We start from the raw sequence: 22,814 nt of genomic DNA, 5'->3' as shown, positions 1-22,814 counted from the left end.
TTATAATTGGTTGGCTTTCCTAAACTAAGAATTCTGTAAATACAAACTTTAAAAAGCATTTTGACAGACAGGCTGCCAGACAGGGGCTGCGGAAGTATCTCAAAAGTGGGGGGGCACTGACCGAAAAGGGTATGTGAGTTTGCAGCTTACTGTTTTAGTTTATAACAGATATGCATTGCTTCATGAATCATGATTAAATTTCAAAGTCTGCAAAATATTGGTTGACATTCTTTGAATGCTATGCGTATTCTCTACAGCTCGGCGTGCGTGCTAACAAATTGAACTAAGATGACTACATGAACAATTCTATTAAGTAATGCGATCTCCTTAAAATTTCCAAAAAACATCTAACCTTACGTTCGTTTTTCAGAACAAAGTTCTTAGCTATTAAACGTAAGTCCAGTTCGTCAGTTCTGGCCTTGTTTACATGCATAACAATAAGATTATTGTAGCCTGCTGCCGTCATTGTGCTCCTGAGATGTGTCTTGACAAGCCACTGGCATGAAAAAGATCGTTCTAAAGAGGCTGCACTCATTGGAGCAAGAAGGTAAATCTGCAAGTGTCGAACAACATTAGACATTGCCATGACAATCTGCGATGAGTTATTTTCTTCGGTTGAGAATATTGATGTTATGGTGTCAATTGATGTCACCTTCTTTACTTCTGGAAGTCGCTGCGAGATAACTCCTTCAAGAAGCTTTAACTCCGCCTTCAGCTGGTCAAAGTCGAGGTCATTTTCGTAAAGGTGTTCAACTTCATCATTCAACTCAAACTTACGCCCGTTTGCTGCATTAATGAGCACGGTTTCGATGTTCATCAATACAGAATATGTTTTTTGATCGAAGCGCTCCTGTAGTGAAGCCAAGCACGCACCAATTACTTAGTTGTTTTAGCAACATTCTTCTTCAAGTTTCCTGGGTTTTCTTCAATTCCCTGACCAATATCGCTCCAACATCTCTTCTCGAATCATCAGATAATAAAACTTTCTCAGTCGCCTCTGCGTGAAATTTAGACTGAGAGTGTTTTTAAGTTTTCTCCGCACTTCCTCCAGTCAATGAATTCTCCTAGGAGAAAAGCCTTTTCACCATTATGACTGAAAGTAATAAGGTCTTGACGCATCGCTCTTTTACAGAAGTAACAGGCAATGGTGCCTTTTGTCATGCAGTATGTGCCCCATGTATATTTCAAAATATAGAAGACGGCCAAGTTCGTACATTCGATTATCCTCCTGTACTGGTTCTTTCTAGACGTGTGCTTTATTTCTTCTAGGGTAGGATGGTAAGGATGTCGGCCTGTACAGCACAAACGCTTACAATCGAGTCCTAGCAAACATTCCGTTGACTCAATCTGCATAGGTCCTACCAATAGGGCGGTAGTCGTGGAACTTGGCAAAGACGCATACGTTAGGTTTTGAGAAGGTGTGTGAACTGGCTCGGTCGGTGGCGCGACTAGTATCTCTGAAGACGATGTAGAGTCAGAATCGCCGAATTTTGGTTTGGAATGAGAATGAGGAGATAAACACGTTGATGGAGTTTCTGTAGCTGACGGCAGTGTCAAATTAGACCTAGAGTCGATGTTTTGGTCAACAACGTTCTCTGCTGGAGCACTACTAAAAACTCGTCAGTTTTCGCATCCTTTTAGCTCTTTCTACAAGCTCTTTTCCTTTTCTCGTTTTCGCCTAGCAGCTCTAGGCATGATGATTTTGATTAGAAGTGATTTAAACCGCAAAATTTTCAATTATTATGATTATGAATTGTCAACAGTTTTGTAGGACCAATGGCCTGAAAGACAATACGACGGGAGCAATGCGTTGCCGTAGAATTTATAGTCTCATGTGGATCATAAATTGCGACTTCTCATTGGTTAATTAAGTTACTGGGCGGACGTCTGCGAAGACAACCCCAATCGACAAACGCGATTTTTGATCTATCTGGGTAATCAAGATCAAAACTAAGCTATAGCTGATTTCGCATGATGCCGACAGACTATGTTCTACTCTCGGGGCTACTTGTATCTAAGAAAAACTTCTTCTGTCCAATTTTGCCTAAAACAAGGGCATTTCTATACCATGAAAAGGGCACTTTCATTCCAGAAAAGGGCACATTTTTCCCTGTTGCAAAAGTGGGGGCACTTGCCCCAATGCCCCCGTTCCCTCTGCTTCCAGACCTCCTAGAATGAGTGCACCTCAATAATATTACATCAAATGTCTTCAACCAATGGATTGTAGCTTTATGAACTTATTCCAAGAACAGACAAATATGGCCGTTGTCCGATTACTCAGTAGGCTATGTAGGCTGAAGCTTACATTCCCGCGTTTTAAAAGTCCTGTTCTCTTTAAACATAGTTTTACTCTTTGCCATTCTAGATGAGATAAATGATCAAAATTTCAATAATATATCCTGTTGGAAACTGTACGATATACTATTATAATGCTCTATGTATAGAACTCATAAAGTAGTGAGTTTATCTCGTTCGAAATTTAAATTTATTCTATAATGTTTACACTATGAGTAACAAAACTGAAGCAAAGGCAATGGAGCATGAGAAACGGAAACGTCGTCAAAAGACTGAAATTTTTGGGAGAAAGTTATATCACTTAAAGTCCCACAAATTTTTCTAAGCTTATAGTCCGCGCAATTAGTCATCCGCCGCTTAGTTTGGGTGGTATGCACTGATAATGTTCATTCATACATATCCTGTTAACTTTCGATGTAAGAAAATTAGGTTTTACTATTAAGCATTCACTTCCCTTAAAAACCTAAATAAGCAATATTTTTAAGAGGTACAATAAATAAGGTCAAAAAATGTATGTAAATAATGGGTAATAACGTTTTTCAGTAGATGGCATTAAATTTCTACTGGGTTTAATAAAATTTCAAATGACTTTCTTACTATTCAATTTAACGCTATTAGAGTTAGACTGGAATTTTCTATTCAGACATAGAAAAATTTCATGTAAGCACACATTACAATGAAATTGACTTTATATTCTGAAATTGAGTATATTGCAAAACAGCATCCCCACTTCAAATGTAATTCACAGTAGTCAATAATATCCATATCTTACATGCAATGCTTGTGTTCTGTACGTTTTCAGCCTGTGAAACATGAAACAAGCAATTTTTAACAAATAATAATAATACCTAGTAATGATTTTATTCGCTTAAAAACACTTTTTCACAAAATTCAGTCGTTTATCCTATCATAACATAACCTTGAGAAACTGAATTTTTAACATTTTCAATTTAAATAGCTAAAGATTGCAGTGAGGAACAAAATAATGGCAAGAACGAAAGTGGAGTTTATCAAATTGATCCTGATGGTCAAGGATCTTTTAATGTCTACTGTGACATGACTTCAAATGGTGGTGGCTGGACTGTATTTCAAAGACGCCAGGATGGAAGTGTTAATTTCTATCGTGGGTGGAATGACTATAAAGAAGGTTTTGGTAATCTTAGTTCTGAATTTTGGCTTGGATTGGATAAAATATACCGACTAACATCAGCAAGGAGAAATAAACTTCGTGTAGACCTGGGAGACTGGTCAGGAAACAAAGCATATGCTGAATATGATTATTTTGCTGTAAAGAATGAAAGTAAAAAATATCAACTAAGTCTTGGTAAATATTTTGGTAAGTTAATACGTAAATATATACGTTTGAGGAAAAAACATTTTGATATATACAATATTTTGAATGATTTGAGTGATTACAGTTTGCAACGGGGGATTCTCCAAGTTTTGAAAAAAACGGATAGTAACGGTTGGTTTCGAACTAAAGCCTTGTTTGTCAATAAAAATATAATTAATTTTGAACTTAAAACTTACCGAAAAATACAACAAAAACGTAAGTAAAAAGTCGTTCCAATTTCGAACGATTCTGTTGCAAAGATTGATTGTGACATGTAATAATTGTGATTAACTTATCATCAACATTAAATGCAAATTCAACTGCAGCTTTGTAAATTACGTAACGATAACCTAGCACATGAACAACATGTAGCTAATAAACACGACTAAATTATTTGGTACATAAGAAAAATCTATACTGTGAATATCATTGTCTAATGATCATTGACTGAAATCTTTTTATAAAATGCAAGCATTGAAGTAAGCCCTAGTAAATAATTGTAAATGCAAGTTTCAATGCCTAAATGTTATATACATTATAACTTGTTCTTACATGTAAAAGTTTTTATGAACTTAGCAACAACCTAAAACATAACAGAAATTTATTTAAGTTTACATGGACAATTCACATTTATAAGCATGAAACACAAATATATCAATTGAGCGTCGGAAAATACCCATGTACGCCATTAAGTAAGGTCTGTTTCATACGTCAAACTTTACATACACCAAACAGAGCCCTCTCTTTGTAAGAGTTGGGACATGTATTGTTCTCTCGTTTGCGAACGTTGACTGGACAATATCGATCACATGATTAATTTCCGCCATTTTCGTTCCTAATTTTGAAATTTGAACTAGTGTTTATATGGCGATTATTATAAGTTTGTTTGTATTTTGAGAAAATATTTTGATTTTTTGGAGGTATGGTTACAATAATTGATTATTTGATAGCTAAAACATGTAACTGCATATCGCCATAATTATGGATCGAGAAAAAAGAAAGAAATGGCTTTACGATAGATTGGATTGTGCGTAGTGACCATTGTGTCTAACTGATCTTTATCTAAAGGTTTATTTACGAAGATTGTTTTCGAGTAAAACATCATTGGAAATATTTCTCCTAATGCTAACGATTCAATACTTTTCTTACATACAAAGCCTGTTCTTTATAGAAAGATTATGACTTATCATTATGTTCGGAAATTACTCTAATTTACAAGTTCTTAACCACTTCAAGAGATAATTATTGCTAATCCAATATGCTAAAATAATATACTTTCGAATATTGTATTTTGCATCTTTAGGAAATCCTTTGAAAGTATAGTATCAGTAATCATAAATAAAATATTTACTGAAACAGCTGGGTAAAATACATTACTGGTAATGAAATACACATTCTGACTGTACTTCAAACCAGAGCATGTTCAATTTGGTTATCAATGATTTGTTCTGGTCTTTACATAATCAATGATTTGGTGTGGTCTTTGGTCTTTATAATTTGGAAAACATGCAGAAGTTTTGTCATTACTCAACTTATTATTTTTTTAAGATAGATTAAAACTTGGATCAGACTCATATACAATGTCAAAGTCTGTACAAACAGTGACATTTGTAGCAAACAAGACTGTTCTTCAACAGCAGAATTGTTTTATAATACACAAACATAATTTCCTTTTCAACAAATGCTTCACCAAATAGAAGCCTATACCGTTTTGCATTAGAGTTAAACTTTAACTATAATCTCAGTTTCACAATCAATAAGAAATCAACAACTTCACATTAGATTAATAGAATATAAGAGCTACTGCATCTAACAAATATTTTAAATTCATAATTTTCACACAAAAACTTTTTGTAATCTATCTGCATTAAATTTTTATGCCTGGACTACATTGCAAAATATGTACTACCTAAGCAAAATTTCACGACCACAGTGCTTCAAAACAAAACTTGGATAACACTGATTCAATGGTAGGCACAGTTTAAGTCAAAATAAATTATAGCAGCTCAATTGTAAATTCAAAATACTTTTTAGTTTTAGAATAAGATTATTAGTGGTGAATTTCTAAAGAATATATTTTTACCAGTTGAGTCGCCTCTACGTTTTCTAAATGTAAATATAACCAAAAATGAGCTGCAGTGATTTATTTTTACATACCTTATACCTGAGAAAGCATTGATTCAAATCTGGAGATATGTGTAGTAACGTGTTTTCCCGAACAGGAATATGCAGCCAAAATGTCGAGTATTTTCTTTATCGCTGGTAAATTATAAGCAATGAAAACAAATATCTTGGTGCTGTAGTTGAAAACTGCGAGAATATACGTTCACATACGTAAAAACGTCTAGCAGTGGGTCACGATTAGTTTAAAAGCACAAACTAGTCAATGTATCTAAAATCTGCGAAATTGAGTTTGGTTTGCAGTAATTATTCACAAAAACGCCAAAAGCTTGATTGTGGTTTCCGATATGTTTAAAATTTCCTATAAACAAGGCGGAATTTTATTATTCTTTTGCTCATTAACCAATTTCACACAGTTTTATTACAAGTTTAACTTGCAAGTAGTCACGAAAATGGCGGCTCCGCGCTCACCCCAGACCCGTTGTCCTAGCTCTTACAAATAGAGGGCTCTGGCACCGAACGCATTAAAGACAAAAGAACCATTGTCAAATGAAGATTGACTGAAGTCCTTTTTATATCTAAGCCTCTAATAATCAATTGTAAATGAAAGTGTCAATGTCTAAATGATATATACATTAAGCTTGTGTTAATGGAAGTTCAAAAGAATTCTATAACTGCATTAGATGTGATTTTTGAAATGTATTATTTTTCTTAGGAAATGCTGGAGATTCATTGTCAGTTCATAAAAGTATGGCGTTTACAACAAAAGATTCAGATAATGATAAGGAACGTGGAGGAAACTGTGCCACATACTTCAAAGGTGGTTGGTGGTTTAAGAGATGTCATCATTCTAACCTGAATGGACACTACTATAGTGGCAACCAAAACAATGCCAAAGGTGTGGTTTGGTATCATTGGAAAGGTCGTAAATCCTTAAAGTTCACTGAGATGAAAATAAAACCATAAAGAATTTCCAAAGACTGTGATATTATAAATTTGATCATTATTTCTAATGAAACTTTCAACATATAATAAAAACATTTTAGCTTTTATGTCTTTTAAAACAACCTTGATGAAATTGTTAAAAATGCGTTGGTGAAACAATACTTTTCTAATATTTTCCCTAAAAATTAGAGCTGATTTAGGTAATTATATGATTCTAATGTTACGTCATTTCACTCATTTTTTTAATGAGATGTTGCTCTTTAAAGCCCGGTTTCCATATGATCGTTCCTGTCGTAAGGATCGTCTTTGTCGCTTGCAATTTGTAGAAGCGACAGAGACGATCATATGGAAACGCTCAACTCAAACGACAAAAGCGATCCTTACGTTAGAAACGATCCTTGCGTATCGATCGTTTGAGATAGACTAGAGTTTTATCCTTGCGACAGAAACGACCGGAAACACCTTTACGCGCTTGCATTTTTAATGAAAACCGGTGCAAAACGATCGTTACGAAGTAGCTAATTTTATCTTTTCGCCCCGTTTCACGCAATCTTGATGTATCATGCATTTCATGCAATTATCTTACATCATTATTCACTATATAAACAATGTCACTTTTGATTGGTCAACTACCTGCAAATAATTCTAGATATCAGTAGGTAAGACGTCTATTTACAAATAACAGTTTGTCATGAAAAGCCGATTTTGAAAAAAATTCAAATCATTACCCATGTCGCATGTTCTTAATCGTCTGAAACAAGACTTCTCAAATTGAGAACGTCGCATGTATGTGATGTAGGAGATCCTCTAAGCATTCTCATTGACGCCATATTTGATTTATATATGCATCAATTTATATATCATCAACACACGACATGCATACGACACACGTGTACCTTATGAACATGGCGGCAACTGGAATACAGTATGAAGTATTAACTGACTTGCAAAAAGCTATCTTGAAATCTTATTACGATCAGGGAATGAATACAACCTCAAAGGAGAAACATGAAACAATACAAAAGGCAGCTGATGAGACAAGAATTACATTTGAAAAAGTTAAGGTGAGTGAGTATTTCTACCTACTTTTTACTTGGAAGGGCAGGCTACCCCTGTACTCTCAGAATTGTGCGCACTAAAATGTCGTATCCAAATCTGTGACCATAACCTATTTCTAGGTTGAAGTATTAACATACAAATATTTTTTAAAAGGTACTAAAATTTTTCATACGTAAGTTTGTTTGGAAAGGCAAAAATACGCAACTACAAATATACACGTTAATGATGTTGTATTTTCTATGTTAAGAAGCTGCGCATTATTTCTTCGACTAGATGCGCTTTTAGAATAATCACAAAAATGCCTTAATGGTAATATTTTGGCCTTGCGTGATGTGCTTTTGCCTAGGAAAGACTAAAATTAAGAATAATTTGGGATATCAAATGATTTGTGTCGGAATGATTTTGTAGCAGTTTTTGGTTTGAAAAAATATCAATATGTTAAATTCAATTCTAGTCTGTGATACTTATAGTCCTTTTTATGAAGATTCTTTTCTTGCCATTGTCTACATGCAAATGAAGTGAACATTGTACTTATAAAAGATAGCTTTTACTATAAAACATATAAATTCATTTTTGACGGTGTGAATTTCTAGCTGAAAATCTATCATATGAGCAAATTTGTATATTCCATTTCATTCATAGTAATTTATTTAAGTCAACGAAGCTCGTTAAGAAATCTGACAATTTGTGTAATATCTTGCAGGTTTAGTTACATCAAGCAGTAGTAACTGGAATGATCCAGCAATGGTAATAACTATTTAATATTTAGGTTATGAGAAAGTACATTTCCTTACCTCTGTCTTGAGTATTTATAAAAGATGACGTTTTTTTTTGATAAACATTATTAATAATGAAATTGACCGACAATAAGCAAATTGCCGTATACTTTGTGTAAGACTTGATGCAACTTGTCTCGCAAAAAACTCTGACCGCTGCGATGTATCAAGAAAAAGCAAACGGCGTAACAGCACAGCGCCCAAATCGATGATGAAAAAACAAATTTCTATTATTTTTCCAAATGAAGGCAGATTTATTGATATAGTTCTACTGTGACGCCTTTTCTCTCATTTCTTTGATGTTTGTGGTGAAAGTAAATTGCAAAAAATTTTGATGTTTTTTGCTTTGTTCTCACGCAATCTTGGATTTATCATGCATGTGATGCGACTATCTTATATATTATCTGGTTTGTCATGCAATAATACTGTTCCCACCCAAGAGAATGTTTGTACAGCACCTACAGACAACACAATATATCTAAATATTTGTTGTTCAGTTTTTAGAGTTACACCATTATAGTTATTCTTAATTTGAGAATTTGTGTAGAAATTCACACACAAATTAATACAGTTTTGCACAATTTTATATCTTTGGAGTGATTGTTATATTCGCCAATTAGCATATTTATATAGAAAAATATATTTTGGTTATTTTGGAATCCAAATCAAGGAATATAAATGTTATATCCTTATTTAAAGGTCATAAAACTGTAGTTAAAACATACAAACATAACTTTGAGAAAGTTTTAATGGTTTACATTAACTTTACTATAGTCAGAAAACTGCATTTGGAATTTCAACAAGACAGTAGTGAGCACAGTCTGTGAGAGTTTTCAACCGGAAAGTAACGTAATAGCAAGTCAAGCAATAGAAGTGACAAGGGATAAATACCAAATAGATTGACATTGGCTGAAATGGTGTGGAGATACTTGTATATATTCAGAAGGAATTTCCAAATTGTCGCAACACATAAAATAAAACAAAGTGTGAACAGTCTGTGTAGACACAGCGTGAAAATTATGCTCACGCTTGCGTAGTAAGTTTTAAAGTTTCTAGCCAAATGATCAAACTCATAAATTATAAATGCAAAATGCTGTCATATGTTAATAATATTTTTCTTTAAAATCAAATTGGAAACCAAAAGTAAATCCAATTTTGTGGATATGAAACTCTAAATTACTGCTATAAACAATAACACAATAGCCAAAAGAAATCATTGCAGTTTTTAAAATCCAGATCACCCAGCCTTGAGAATGAACAAAAAGTACGCCGTCAAAGACACATTCATTTTTACGAAACATTTAAGCCTATTACTGTTAGTAATTAGTAAATTCAAAAGAAACCCCGTTATTCAAAAAGACTTTGAATGAAAATGCAAACAAACCATGGTGTTTCTGGAGATAATTTACATACATGATACATCTGTATACTACTCTCTTTTATCACTAAAATATCGAATTTCGCGATCATCAACGACTTGTGATGGGATCAAAATTGACACTAAACATCACAATGGATTTTACCATTATCATGACGCAATTGTCTCCAGGTTTCTCCTCGAAAAATTATTGAAATGATTAAAGCATTCCAGTCGAAAAAGACGTATTCCTGAAAGAAAAAGAGCAGTAATCAAGCATATAAAGTCATATTAACTACACCTCAACGTTAGCCTTCAGGAGGAACATAACATCATCTAATTATACTGAAAAGGCAATCTTATCAAAATAAAACTTACAAAGGAGTAATTGAGAAAATATTTACTGCAAAAATGTTAACACGTTTGTGTACATGCTAGTGGAGCAATTCAACGTTCTACATGGACGCCGAATCGTCGATAATAGGGAAGGGGGAAAATATTCATATAATTGTGTTTTTACTGATTACTTTCTTTTGAAATGAATTGTTTTTTAGGAGATGTGACTACGAATTCATGAATATTCTTCCCCCCTTCAATTAAAGACGTTCCGGCGTCCCTGACGTCCTACAATACATGAATTAAATTGCACGCAAATAACTTGGTTTGTCTGTTTTAGTTTTAATAGTATTTCCTTTGATCATATTTTACTGAACAAAAAGAGAAATGCTTTTTATCGATCATTTATAAAACAACAACAATAAAAAATGCGTACGCAACTTGGTGTACAGCTGGGTTTTCTTTTGCTTGTGAAAATGTGGAAGTCGATCTGAGCCACTGAACTAAAATACATGGAACGCTACCAGTAATAAAAAAGCCCTATAATTTTTTTAAGCCAAATTTTACACCCAGACACGCGTGTGTAGTCAATCAATTTTCACTCCTCGAGAAAATCTCGAAACACTACACACGCGTATCTGGTGTAAAACCTCGCGTATCTGGTGTAAGACTTGCCTTCAATTATTTTCTTAAGGTAGCGTTCCATCTATTTTTAGTTTAATGATCTTAGCTTTTATTAACTTAACATAACAAGTTCCTTATCTCAGTTCTTTTTACTAGAATGTGCTAACATTCACGACATTATCAGACAAGGAGCATGAATTTTTTAACATCATTGTCAGACTATAACTAGTAGTAGTAGTAGTAGCTTAAACAGAGAAGGAGAACCTAATGCATAGGTATGTAGCTACGTATAAAAATAAGCATTCATTTATCATGTAAGAAATAGAAAATATTTTCCGTGTTTCTACACGCGAGAAAGTTTGAGAGAAACAAGAAGTTGCGTGGCAAGCACGAGCACGAATTGCGACGGCGAGTGCTTCCGAGCAATTTTGAGTTGCTCACAAACTTTCACACTTTTATTACATTCATAAAATAGCCTATTAAAGCAATATTAAAAAGACAAATTACTTAATGACAAATTACTTAATTACTAAAAGACAGAGTACTTAATGATTTATATATGAGTTTTAACTTAATGTGCTGTCTATCACATATGATGTAATTAATGAGAACAATGTTTTACAATATTGCTCACCAATCAACCAATCTTTTCATAATCATCAAGCAAGAAAATATTTCTTAAAGCTTCTTGGAGGTAAACAAAAATCGGCTTTTATGGCCTTGAAACATGCCCAAAATACCGGAAAAAGGCTTTTCTATGTAATTTAGGTAAATTAAACACAGCTGCATGTGCAAAAAATAATTTATTCTTCATGACGGTGGCTATAAAAATGTTGTCAAAAACGTTTTTCAAACATAAAGTGTTTTCTTTCTTTTGTGCAATATGTTGATGCGCGTTTCTGTATTTTTTCTTTTAGTTGCTTTTTGCAATGCATCAAATAATGCTTGTCAAAGTTCACAAAGTGTTTTCATAAAGACAAAAAACAACGGTAAGTTACAGTATAACAAAGATAATAATAACGTATATGAATTTAAGGATAGAAAAAACTCGTGTGTTTTAAAACGCATACCAGCAGGCCAATTGTCATTGCTTAATTGCAATAAAATTTTTACATTTTTATTTTAATATACCATTCTTGTGTTTTATTAACTTAACACGAGGGAAATATATTTTTCGTTGAACCTTTAACAAAGCTCGAGGTCTTCACCGAGATAAATCCGACCAAGGGCTTTTTAGCTATATACAGAGTCCGTACGGCGAGGTTATCCACTCAAAGACTAAAATCCAATATTTAACGGTAATGACCGAGCAGACAAGGTTGGTTGGCTTATTGCATGACTTGAAACAAAGCTTTCTATCTAGCTTTGTTGGTCTTTACTTTGATTTGCCAGTAAAGTAATTTTTTTGAAATTATGTCATCACATCTAAATAATAAAACTTACTTCTCTTGTGTCTTTAATTTCTTCGACTCATTTTCGTATATTGCTTGCGTTCAATGCTGAAACTTGTGTAAAAACTTTAGTAGGTGAAAGCTTCTAAAGGTAAGTCATTGGACAGATATATAGTTATAAAGTTTATTAATTGTAATCTTACCTTGTAAAATAAAGTTTTACGGCGTTACACTTCACATTTCTTGTCACAATAATGAGTCGTGGCATCATGCATTTTTTATAGAAATTAAAATCATGATGAATGCTAATTCAACTTAATTTTTAGAAGTTCTTTTGTGAGCATACTACAATTTCGGACTAATCACTATAAAAAATATAAAGCTATATACTCGTTAAAGAGCAAAAATTATGCTTTGTAACACGTTTATAATTAGCACAACAAGGAAACAGTGTGTTAAGGGGCATAAGAAACGATGTTGCATATTGCTTACGAAAAAGTAGAGGGCAACAACGGCCATGTTTTTAAGGCCAATACGCAAGAGTGCGCAGGAGTTTATCACCAAAACGTTGATTAAATTAGTAACTACTTGCTTTTTTGTCAATCCGAAATTTTTATCTACCATCACTGATGCTAAATCAAAATCATACAGTTTTAAGCATAATTTTACACTTTTGCTGAGAAAAATAATTGGAAATACTATAAAACTATACGCCTAAAAGTTTGCGCTCGTGTAAGTTTATTTATAGAAGGCGTCTTTATGTAGTGCAGCCCAAGAATTTTTTTGTTAACTGCTGGTGGAAAACGTATATTATTCTTAATTTCTCATCTTTATGTTTGTGTTACGGAATCTATCTCGCGGCTAAGGTTGATATTGAATTTTCACATCTAACAATGCATGCACGAATTCATTAATTACAAGTAAAAACAACTAACTATACGTTGATACAAACTTGAGCCGAATTCACGCGACATTAGATAATCTGGGCTCAACCCAGGTTCAAATGAGCCCTGTATGTCTTTTTTGCATGTGAACACTATTAAAACAGGTTTGACCTGGGATTAATTCATTCCACTTCCTAATATGGGTTGAGTCAAACCAAGGTTAAACCTGGGTTTTAGTGGTCAGCATACGCAAAAAAGTAGCCCGTGTGAGTTTGAATCTTGGTTGAACTCAGGTTTGTTTATGTCATGTAAATTGGACTTAAGATAAAATAAACTTATACACTGATAACAACACGGTGTAATAAACATGCACAAAATTGTGAATGTAACTATACAAATATACGATCAAAGAATTTAATGTTGCAAACTAACGATAAATTGACACTATTGGCTGCTTTAGCTGAACTTACAAAACAGCTGCTTCCCTCAATAAAATTAAATGGAGTTTTCTCATAACACGTTGACACTTCATGCATTTGCCAAATAACTTGTAGTGCTTTATCTTAAAATTTTTAACAGTTTGTAATCAGATTTTATATACACGAGTACAAAACCTTGCCCGTTGTAAATTGTGGAACAGTGAAATTACGAAAATCTTCCCAACAAATTCCTGAAACTTGCCCGACTAGTCCAAAGATTGTGAAGAGTGGGGAGTTGTGTCGCTTACCCTCCCTCATACCATCCCAGAAGTTTCAGCCCTATTCGAGTTCTACGTTTTGTGCAACATTTGATATTTGCTTAGCAAAATTCGTTTACATTTATAGCTAAAATTATACGTGTAATAGACAGACATAACGGGAAAGTAATTGATCAGTAAAAATTTTTCTGCGCCACTCAAAGCACGCTAACATGATACAATATGAGAAAATATTGCATTCAATTTACATGAGATGTCCGTGTTATTTAAACTCTAAAACTTAAGACGCTAGACATTAAAAACATATTCATATCTCATTTATGAATTGACGCAACAAAAGTCTTATTATTTTTGCCATGTGGATTGCATGCTATGAACAAAATAAGTTTCTTTTCATGTTTTTATGATTGTTGTCATGAAAATTACTAAAAAATCTACTGATGACGATTCATACGCAAAATACAGTTTGGCAAATTTAGGGCAATGTCGTAGCTACCATTGTATCACCCCGTCTATGTAATATACGTACAGAAAGTTTTGCGTTTACGTTTGAACAGAAATGATGATTGGTTACTTTTGAGAAACGAAGATAATTGGGAACTTTCTTTTGCTTCCTGTCTCATTGAATTTTGTAAATTTTAATTTTATTTTGTATATACTGACTAGAAAATGGACTTTGTTATCTTTGTGCATAATTTACACCTATTGTAATGTATTCTGTTTTGTCCTTTATTTTAAAGATGAGACTTTATCACCGAAAGATATCATTTCAACTCATGCTGTTCCCAATCACATTGAATGTTTCACGAAATGTCATCAACAGAAGCTATGTGTTGGCTTCAATTTCTTATTTGATGCAAAAGAACATCCAAATTACTAACATGATAACAGACACCAATTTAACGAAACTTGCCTCAGAAGGAAAATGGACTTTTTATCAAACTCAACTACCGACGGTAAGAATAAAGAAATTAGCTAGTTGATTGGAAAATGTTTCTTAAGTGGGCATTTTGCGTTTATTTTAAATAATTGATAATTCACGCTAATTTTTTCTACGTAAGTGTTGTGCAAAACTATATTAAATCTGACTTAAAGTTCTTTTAAAAAGAAAATTTTGCTCATTATTTTGTTAGCCTGATCAAGTGTTCGTTTTCGAAATCATCTTCTTGCAAACCCCCGTAATATCCTGCAGGCATATTTTTCTCTTTAAAATTTCTTTAGTACTGCATTGATTAAAGCATGTTGGATTAAAGCAACGCACGATAAATTTTACTCTTTCTTGCATTTTCAATATAATGTAATATAAAATACCAACGGCATTTTGAAAATATAGCTGGTGGAAAATTATGTACTTATTACATTGTTATTCCTTTATTAAGAGATATTTATTAATGATCACTGAAATGCTTGCTAAGTCTTCATCAAATAAAAACATCATTTGATGTTTCGAATCAGTTGATATCATTCAATTTGTCTGCTTAATTGCCAATCATTTATATTAAAAATATGATAACATTACCTAAATAAAAAGTTGGGCTTTAATCTAAAAAAAAATATTGTCTTTAAATCGGAACGTTAGTTCATTAACCAACTTTACCACGCCTGTAGCATCCTAAATAATGTTTAATAATAATATTATCTGATTTATGCGTGGAAACTGTGCATTGGTGAATTTCTAATATAAAATGTAAAATTCAAAAATGTTCACGATTTTGTTTCTACTACATTTGACCAGTTTAAAAAGGTTTTGTGCTCTTTTAATGAAAGTTTACGGTAGGAGACGTTGAATGCATCTATTTCTATAACAAGCCATTAATACCAACCTTTCTATTTAAACATGCTCTGCATTATGTACGTTTAGACAGCCGAATGATAACTGACAGTATCAGAAGATATATTTGTTTTCTATAATAAATTAAACACGCCACAGGTCACAGAATCCATATAAAATAAATTGATCTTTTAAGTTACTGAAATTCTCTTGATTTCAAAGATAAGAACGCAATTGTAATGATCTTGAGTCAATTTTATTTCTAATTTGTGTTTACATTTAATTATAAAATGAACAAACTAGTTATTCAGCACAATGGATGTATGCGCAGGAAAGCTGTGTAGCAATTAGCTTATAGGTTTAATGAGTTACAAAACCCATAAGACGTACATTGCAATAGCTTTTTTAATAAAACTTCTTTTCAGGAAAAAGACTGTGCAGATCTTTACAAAAAAGATGAAAAAAAGAACGGAGTTTATGAAATTGATCCAGATGGCCAGGGCAGATTCAGTGTTGTCTGGGATATGACGTCATCTGGTGGAGGTTGGACCTTGTTTCAACGTCGTCAAGATGGAAGTGTAGACTTTTATCGAGATTGGAAAAACTATACACAAGGATTTGGTAATCTTGCTTCTGAATTCTGGCTTGGATTGGATAAAATAAACCGACTAACCTCAGCCAAGAGAAATAAACTTCGTGTTGACCTGAGAGACTGGTCAGGAAACAAAGCATATGCTGAATATGATTTTTTTGTTGTGAAGAATGAAACACTTAAATATCAGTTGAGTCTTGGTGCACATTCTGGTGAGTCAATAAATAAATATAAACAATTTATAGACAAATTTCTAAGCAATATTTTGATATCAGCATTATACGTTGGAATGATTCGAGTGATTCCAGTTTGAGTAGACAGGTCTGCAATTTTGAGAAAAACATAGATATTTTAACAGTTGACTTTAGCAGAAGTCTTGTTAGATCTTAAAAAATACAATCAATTTGATCTTACAAACTTACAACAAAATACATTGAACAAACATATAAAATTCATTTTGTTGTGTGAATCATTAAGTTGCACCCTACGAAAACAATTTTTGACTTACAATAAGAGACCATTCATGGATTATGGATACCCTATCATTAAGATTAAATAAAAATTCAATTGTAGCTTTGTTAACAGGTAATGAGCATGCGCCTAAACATCGGGGAATAAACTACAACTAAATTATTTTGTACATAAAAGAATTCACACCCTTGTGAAATGAACACTGAAACATTTAATATAAAAGGCAAGTCTGTAATATATCATTGAAAATTCAGGCCTTAAATATATATAATATATATGCATCACAAAAAGGCAAAGTTTTTTCATGAACTCGTGACAAGAACCTAAAACGTTACTGAAATTCATTCAAGTTTACGTGGATAAATTTACTCATAGAAGGATGAAAAACATAAATATAAAATTATGTCTCCGACAACACTACTGGTATATATGAAATAAATAAAAAATTTTGCAGTACTATTGAAATAAAAATTAAATACCAGCCATTAGTCAGGCTGGATGTAAAAATAATGTTCTGGGGAATGAGAGTGAGATCGAAGTCAAGCAGCTGCTTAACAATTTTACCTTCAAACGGTAACAATATTCATGAGATTGTCGTTAGATCTCTTGCATGCACCTGAATATATCAAATGAAAACTTGGTACTATATAATATATTTTGGTATTTACATCAGTTCTCCTTCCTAACTATACAAAATGAGGAAAAAACTGATTGACATTTCTCATAACCCCCTCCCCCCCCCCCTCCCCCTCAGAAAGAACAACCACAGAAAAACTCTAAAAATCTTGCACCAACTGCATAAAACTTTAGTTGGGGGAAATTCCGCAAGTTCGAAAGGAGAATTGTATAACAACATTAAAGACGATTTTATGAGAACTCTTAATTTTCTTAGGAACTGCTGGAGATTCATTATCTTATCATAAAGGTATGGCATTTACCACAAAAGATTCAGATAATGATAAAATTAGTGGAAACTGTGCCACTCGCTTCAAAGGTGCTTGGTGGTATAAAAGTTGTTATATTTCCAACCTGAATGGGCACTACTATAGTGGCAATCAAAACAATGTCAAAGGTGTGACTTGGCATCATTGGAAAGGTATTAAATCCTTAAAGTTCACTGAGATGAAAATAAAACCATAAAGAATTTCCAAAGACTCTGATGTTATAAATTTGAACAATATGCAAATATGAACAATAACACCACAAAATTAAAAGGGTTGATAGGATAAAAATAATATTAGAATTAAATTAAAACGATTAGGATGCTTGGAATTTGCATGAACCGATTCTACTTTTTTTTTACATATTTGTCATAAGAGCAATATATATTGTTTCAACTTAAAATACAACAAACAACCCCCCCTTTGTAAACCAAAAATATGTTGTCATGTGAATACAGCTTTGAAAATATCGGTATAACAATTAAACTACAAACTGCAACAACTACTTCTGGACAGGCAATACTAAAGAGATCATTCAAGAATAAGGACTAGTTTACTCATTAAAATCAACTGCAAACTCAGTTCCAGCTTTATGTACAGCAAATTATGTGTAAGGGCCTGAACATAATATTATATAGAAAAAACACAGCAGTATTTAATATTTTCTACATAATAAAAGAACTAAGTGATGACACACATGATGGAGCAAAAAGAATGTTTTTATTGTAAATATTTCTGTCAATTGTCCATTGATTAAACATTAATATTACACAAGCAGTGAGGTAAGCATGTAGTGACGAAATATAATGCATAATAAAAGTCCACTGTTAAATGTGCGTTCTTTTGAACACAATTATCACCATTTAGGAACTGCTGGGAATTCATTATCCGCCCATAAAGACAAGTCGTTTACGACAATCTATTCAGATAATGATACAGATGGCGGAGGAAACTGCGCTGTAAATGCTAAAGGTGCTTGGTGGTTTCATTATTGTTATGATTTTAACCTAAATGGGTATTATTATCATGGCAATTATTAACCTTCTGCATCTTGGTACAAAGGTGTTGTTTGGAAAGATTGGAAAGGATTTTCTTATTCTTTACAATTCACTGAAATGAAAATAAAACCATCAGGAAATTTTTAATAAAGTAATGATTTCATGACGATAATGAATACATCTGTAGTGAGCTTTATACATCTTGTCGTAAAGTTTGTTGTTTAGTCTTTAAAAAGAAATAAATCTCAACAGTCATTATTCGTGGTTTTTTAATATGGATTTGGTATGATATTTATTGAAACCGTGTGGGAAAAAAGGCAACCTAACTTCAGCTCGCTTTTGTACATAACTAAAATTACTAAATAAGTTATCATGAGCTTTCGAATGTTGTGTTGTTTTAATTTAATTACAAAGTTCCTTTTTACCCCCTTGAAGAAAAAAAAACAGCGGCAGCCATCTCTGATTTCTTGCATTTTGAATTATATAGGTTTTAGTTTTTTAAAAATGCTCTATATCTTTGATGAATTTTTACTGTGCTGAAAACAATTTGCAGACCTTTTGAGCTCTAACAAATGCATGGGCGGATATAGGATTTTTCAAACATCAGTCATAAAACGTCGGAGGCGCTCCGCACTTGGGGGGGTCTGAGGCTATCTCTCCTGAGAAATTTTGAATTTCAGAGCCTTAAAAATGCCATTTTCAGCGTTTTAGAGCATTACAAAATGTATTTTGTGGGCATCGTTTTTCCATAAATACAACACATTTTGGTTACGCTTTTTCAAAAAAAAAAAATGAAGTGAACAATACTTGAATGTTTTGCCAAATATTTAGGCTCATTATTATGCTAAATATACGGCTCATTAGCATGTCTAGGAACGTAAAATTTATTTTACAATAATGCTATATTTAAAAACAGATATAGCCTTTAAAAATTTCTACCAAGTTGTAAGGCGTAGACCCTCCCTAGAGTCCCCCATTGAAACCTCTATGTAATGAGTTAAGTTAGAAATTTGGTACTACAAGTGACAGTTCATAGATATAGAAAAGCTCAAACCTCAAACCATGCAAGTTTATTGTAACCCTTTACCCATCTCCACATCAGTGCCAGCAAATTCACCTTTGGAGAAAAAACTCAAAATTTTTTTCTGCCAAAGATTAAGCAAAAATTATCAGAGTGAAAATTTGCAGTTAAGGACAGCTTAATGCCATAAATGTTTATTAGGCATTTCACTTGACTATTATCTTCTTCAAGGTGTACTATATAGCAATCACTAGTAGCATTGTATTATCAAATACAAACAGAATGTAACCAACATGTCTTTAATTATATAATTACATGAATGTTAAAATTGGTTCATGTGTCATGCTTACTGGTTATGATAAATATCTTTTCATATGATCAAAGCTCGTTTAAATGTAAATCTGAAATAATTTAGTTTAGAAATTATAATGATCATCAGAAAAATTACCTAGTGATCATGAAAAATATTTTGCTGTTTTGCCAAATTTCAAGGTTTATCTGCATACATAGGAAGACATTTTTACTTTATAGAAAATGCTTTTCATACATCAATAGCCCTTTGGAATTTATGGCAAACAATCTGGTATGAGCCGTAGATTAACACAACTTTACATCTCTACATGAGGTGTTCAGTTAGAAAAGGGGACAATATGTGACATGGAACAACATTTCATGTATGTGAAATACTCAGGTTTAATACCATTCCAGTCAATTTGTCAAAATAAAAAGCTTCATGGATCAGAAGACTCAAAATCACAGGTTATAGCAAACAGCTTCTCATGTAATCAATGTTAGTTTTCTCAAATCTTAAACAATATGTAGTATAACTGTCCAATGATTGAATGATCAATGATCATAAACTGAAAAGCCCAAACATTTGTTTATGATAAAGTAAATAATAGTATGGCGCCTTATGGCCACAGATTTTTTGTCCATTGAAATATATTTGCAGGAAGGTAGGATTTCGCTGCCATATAACGGTCACGATTCCCCAAGCACTAAAGAAATCATAGCTAAAAGTCCTTCGGCAACAACAATTTTAGAAGCATCAATCTGCTTACCATACGCCATATTGACATAAATCGCATCACATACTCGCATAAATTGACTTTGATATACTACATTCAAGCATACACTTCACTTGTCCTTTACTTACGATTTTGGATGTAAATTTCTGCTGGTAAAACTCAAAACAATGTTGGCTTGCTTTTGAACATCAATGACTGAAATGTCGCTCGCGAGATCGTCTTTGCCAAGCATTTACAAATCATCCATAAATTTTTCGCCCTCTTGAAAAAATTCCCAGTTTGGAAAGCAGCATTCATGTCAATATATGAATTTGTAAAAGATTTCCATAAATTCCATCCGATTGTAGTTTAGTTTCTATCATGCTTTAGAAAATTATTATGAAACGATCAAACATTCAATTCAGACAGTGAGCTTGACTATGTTAGTTCATTTGGCTATCAGTCGAAATAGGTCAAACCAATCACAGTAAGACAAAAATTTAAACGAACCAATTGCACGATAGCAAGTGAACTCCCTTATAGGTCCGGCCACCCCGCTTATCGGTCGAGATTATTCCAGATCGTCCACTGATCTGGCTTTTGATCAATGAAATAAGAGTTTTTGGCGTTCATAGACTCCTTTATCCGTCGAACCAGTCAAGCCACCTCGCTTATCAGTCGGTTATTCCAGGTCAATTAAAATTCAACTGATCTGATTACCAAGGAGATATTCATTGGATTAGTCATTAGTTTTCAATAATAAATAAAGTTGGATTTTTATCACGAAGTAAATGCGATAATAAAGTAAGAATAATTAATGAATTTTTAACTAATATGAATAGGTAATTTTTGAGTTTCAAACATCAGTCGCGCGACGGACTTGACATAGTCTAGATCCGCCCCTGAACAAATGTATGTATCTTTTCAATTCTCGTATCACCTTTTTTGTTTTTTTATTCATGTGTTTTTGATCAACTTTTAAAAACTAGATTGAAGGAATGGTCATCAACCGTTGATTGAATCTCTGCTACTCTTTCCATTATAATTACTTGCCAGCAAGCAATGGGCGAGAACACTATGTACGAGATTTATATCATAAACTTCTTGTATATGGCAGAGTTATCGGTGTTTGTCATAAAGTACTATTAACGTAAACAAATGTCAGCAGTATTGTCCTAAACAGCGCTTAACTGCGTAATTGCAAAATTAAATAGCTCGTGGTCATTACCAATGTATTAAGCAGCTTTACTCTGTTAATCTGAATCCCTTAGGAAGTAAAACATTGGAACTGTCGCTTGGCTAGATAATATACTTAATGTAAACTACATGAATGGATACTACACAACCAGAGCTTCCTGCCTTATGTGTTCATAACACATCATGACTTCGACAACAAACCAGGGGCATCGAAAAGAACATAAAATTGGGGGGTGAGATTTTAGAAATTATAAGTACCGATGTCTGCAACATGTTGTCAAGTAGTCGCCATTTTGAATTTTAGCAACGCCGGTCGTCTATGTGTAGACGTCACTTCCAGTTGAATATTACTTCCGCTTATAATGTATATATATAAAGGACATTTAGATAAGAGGGCACTTAATAAAAACTCTACAGTCCAATCGCGAACGTAATAAACTAATGAAAAAAAAAGCGCATAATATTTCTACGTGATACTTTAGAGTCCACTCACTGCTCTGTAGATATGTATGTTTTCTAGTCAAAATAGACTATTAGTAAATATTCTCTTTCATTGTAATTTTTCTGCTTCAATAAAAGGGGGGGACTGCATCCTCTGAGAAAAGTGCTTTAGCACCCCACTGTCCCCTGTTTCCAACGCCACAGCAATAAAGGCTTTATTTTGTTCTTAAATAATGAGACAGAAGAGTTACGCTCATTATTGAATGGAAGTCTGGTGTAGAATATTTTTGGTTCATTTAGTAAAACAGCTACAACGTCCCTTTGATACAACTTTAAGACTAAAAAATGAATATTGATGGTGACTTCTAGGCTGTAAGCATTGGCTTCAAAATTGTTATTACAAAAACCTTCTATCAGTTTAGTGAAGAATGCGCTTCATTTTTGCAGTCACGTACAAAATCTACCGAAAGCTTTTAAGTCAGCTCTATTTTCATTAAAATTTAATTATCTAAAATGTATGTTAATGTACTGGCAAATATTTTTTTCATGTAAAGATG

General features: G+C 33.0%; 1 protein-coding gene across 1 annotated transcript; it reads left to right on the top strand.

Annotated features, from left to right (window-relative positions):
- Positions 1 to 2,817: 2,817 nt before the first annotated feature.
- On the top strand, positions 2,818 to 6,917 carry LOC124454906 (fibrinogen C domain-containing protein 1-A-like). The gene is made up of 3 exons (XM_047005658.1): positions 2,818 to 2,821; positions 3,254 to 3,631; positions 6,465 to 6,917. Exons 1-3 carry the CDS (start codon positions 2,818 to 2,820, stop codon positions 6,713 to 6,715), a joined length of 633 nt encoding a protein of 210 aa, XP_046861614.1. The 3' UTR covers positions 6,716 to 6,917.
- The last annotated feature ends 15,897 nt before the right edge of the window (positions 6,918 to 22,814 follow it).

The sequence above is a fragment of the Xenia sp. Carnegie-2017 genome, unplaced genomic scaffold (assembly GCF_021976095.1).
Source record: "Xenia sp. Carnegie-2017 unplaced genomic scaffold, XeniaSp_v1 HiC_scaffold_3, whole genome shotgun sequence".
NCBI classification, from domain to species: Eukaryota; Metazoa; Cnidaria; class Anthozoa; order Malacalcyonacea; family Xeniidae; genus Xenia; species Xenia sp. Carnegie-2017.
Note: the sequence above shows the minus strand (reverse complement) of the source record. Positions and strands in the feature narration are given on the sequence as shown.

Coding starts and splice junctions, on each gene's coding strand:
- LOC124454906 (XM_047005658.1), top strand. Junction 3,632..6,464: donor AAGTCTTGGTAAATATTTTG/GTAAGTTAATAC, acceptor TATTTTTCTTAG/GAAATGCTGGAGATTCATTG.